Here is a 1,306-nt window from a genome sequence, read left to right on the forward strand (position 1 = left end):
TAATGGCCAAAGCTGCAGGCTCCAGGCTCCAGGATGCGATGAGCTTGATAAAGTTGTGCGTATCCTTGGCATGCAAATTCGGGCTAAGGTTTAGGAGGGGATTACCTCCATAAAGAACAGAGATCCATCGCTTCCATTGGCACAATTAAATCATAAATAAAACAAAAACAGAATTCTCGGATTCTACATTCTACATGTGAATTTATTTGTAAATGTTAATTATTCTGCGTCAGATTCGGACTCAGATTCAGATACAGATTCAAACAATTCGTAGTTCTTCATTTCGTCCATTACTTTCATGATGCCGTTCAGTGTGACACCGTGTTTGATCAACTTCCGCTTCATGTGGGGCGGAAGGGTGCACTTAATTTTGAGGCCACTCGAAACCTCTGGTGTTGTGCCCATTACAATGCTGCGTCCGAAACGAATGATCAGCTCCGTCAGCGCCTTGGCCTTTACATGTATGGACGCCTCCATGAGCAATAAAAACTCGCAGATTGGCAGGTTCAATAAGTTGGCCTCCCAGGTTAGGATCGGCGTCTGCTGCATCTCCGCTTCATTTTTGTAGAAGTGATATTCCGCCCACTGGCCAATGATTTCCATTTCCCTGCTCCTCACAAGGGGCAAAGGGATGACTCTGGGATACTGATTCTGCCGAAAGTAGTCGATCATCAGTATGTCCCAAATCAAGCGGCAATGTGTCGCCATTGACGGAGTAAGTGGCAGCCTGCCGCCACAGCCAAGTTCCAATTTTATGTCACCATTAGCCAAGCGCTCCAATAAATTCATTCTATTGAATAAGCCACACAGAAAATAAGACCAAATAAGAACAAATAATTAATAACAATATTTTCACGCAATGTGACGCCTTTTTTTGGGCAATTGCAAAACGTAGAACGGCATTTGCCAGGGCCATTTCGTTTAGCCATATTTTGAGTGCTTTACTTACAGTGAAGGTGGTGGTGTTTCCATTGTTGGAATTGATTTCTTTGATTTTAATTTCTACGCCTTACAGCTCCGCAATATATTTAATTGTCATGTGGGAAAAAAAAGACGAATGCAGCAACGAAATGAGTTGCATTGAGTTGGGTATCGATAACTCCAGTTTCGAGCTAGCTTTGGCTTGGAAAAAAGTCTAAACCAATTATCTTCAGCAAATTCATATTTTCATATATTTTTGTTCAATTTATTTAATTTATTTTATTTTATTTATATATCTATTTATTATTTATTTTTACATATTTTATTTTCCCATTTCTCTTCTCTTTTTTTACGTTAGTAACCATCAAGTGCTCAAGCTAAAGCC

The 1,306-nt window shown here is 40.0% G+C and overlaps 1 protein-coding gene across 2 annotated transcripts; it reads right to left on the reverse strand.

Annotated features, from left to right (window-relative positions):
* Positions 1-189: 189 nt before the first annotated feature.
* Positions 190-1,069, reverse strand: LOC111065081. 2 transcript variants are annotated; one of them, XM_022353051.2, is made up of 2 exons: positions 1,014-1,069; positions 190-790 (listed from the first exon to the last, which is right to left on the reverse strand). In XM_022353051.2, the coding sequence occupies exons 1-2, from the start codon at positions 1,037-1,039 to the stop codon at positions 220-222; spliced, it is 597 nt and encodes a 198-aa protein (XP_022208743.2). In that variant the 5' UTR covers positions 1,040-1,069; the 3' UTR covers positions 190-219. The 2 variants fall into 2 exon arrangements, with proteins under 2 accessions (XP_022208743.2, XP_022208744.2); XM_022353052.2 differs by having other exon boundaries at positions 946-1,047.
* Positions 1,070-1,306: the final 237 nt, after the last annotated feature.

This window comes from Drosophila obscura, unplaced genomic scaffold (assembly GCF_018151105.1).
Source record: "Drosophila obscura isolate BZ-5 IFL unplaced genomic scaffold, ASM1815110v1 contig_73, whole genome shotgun sequence".
NCBI lineage: Eukaryota > Metazoa > Arthropoda > Insecta > Diptera > Drosophilidae > Drosophila > Drosophila obscura.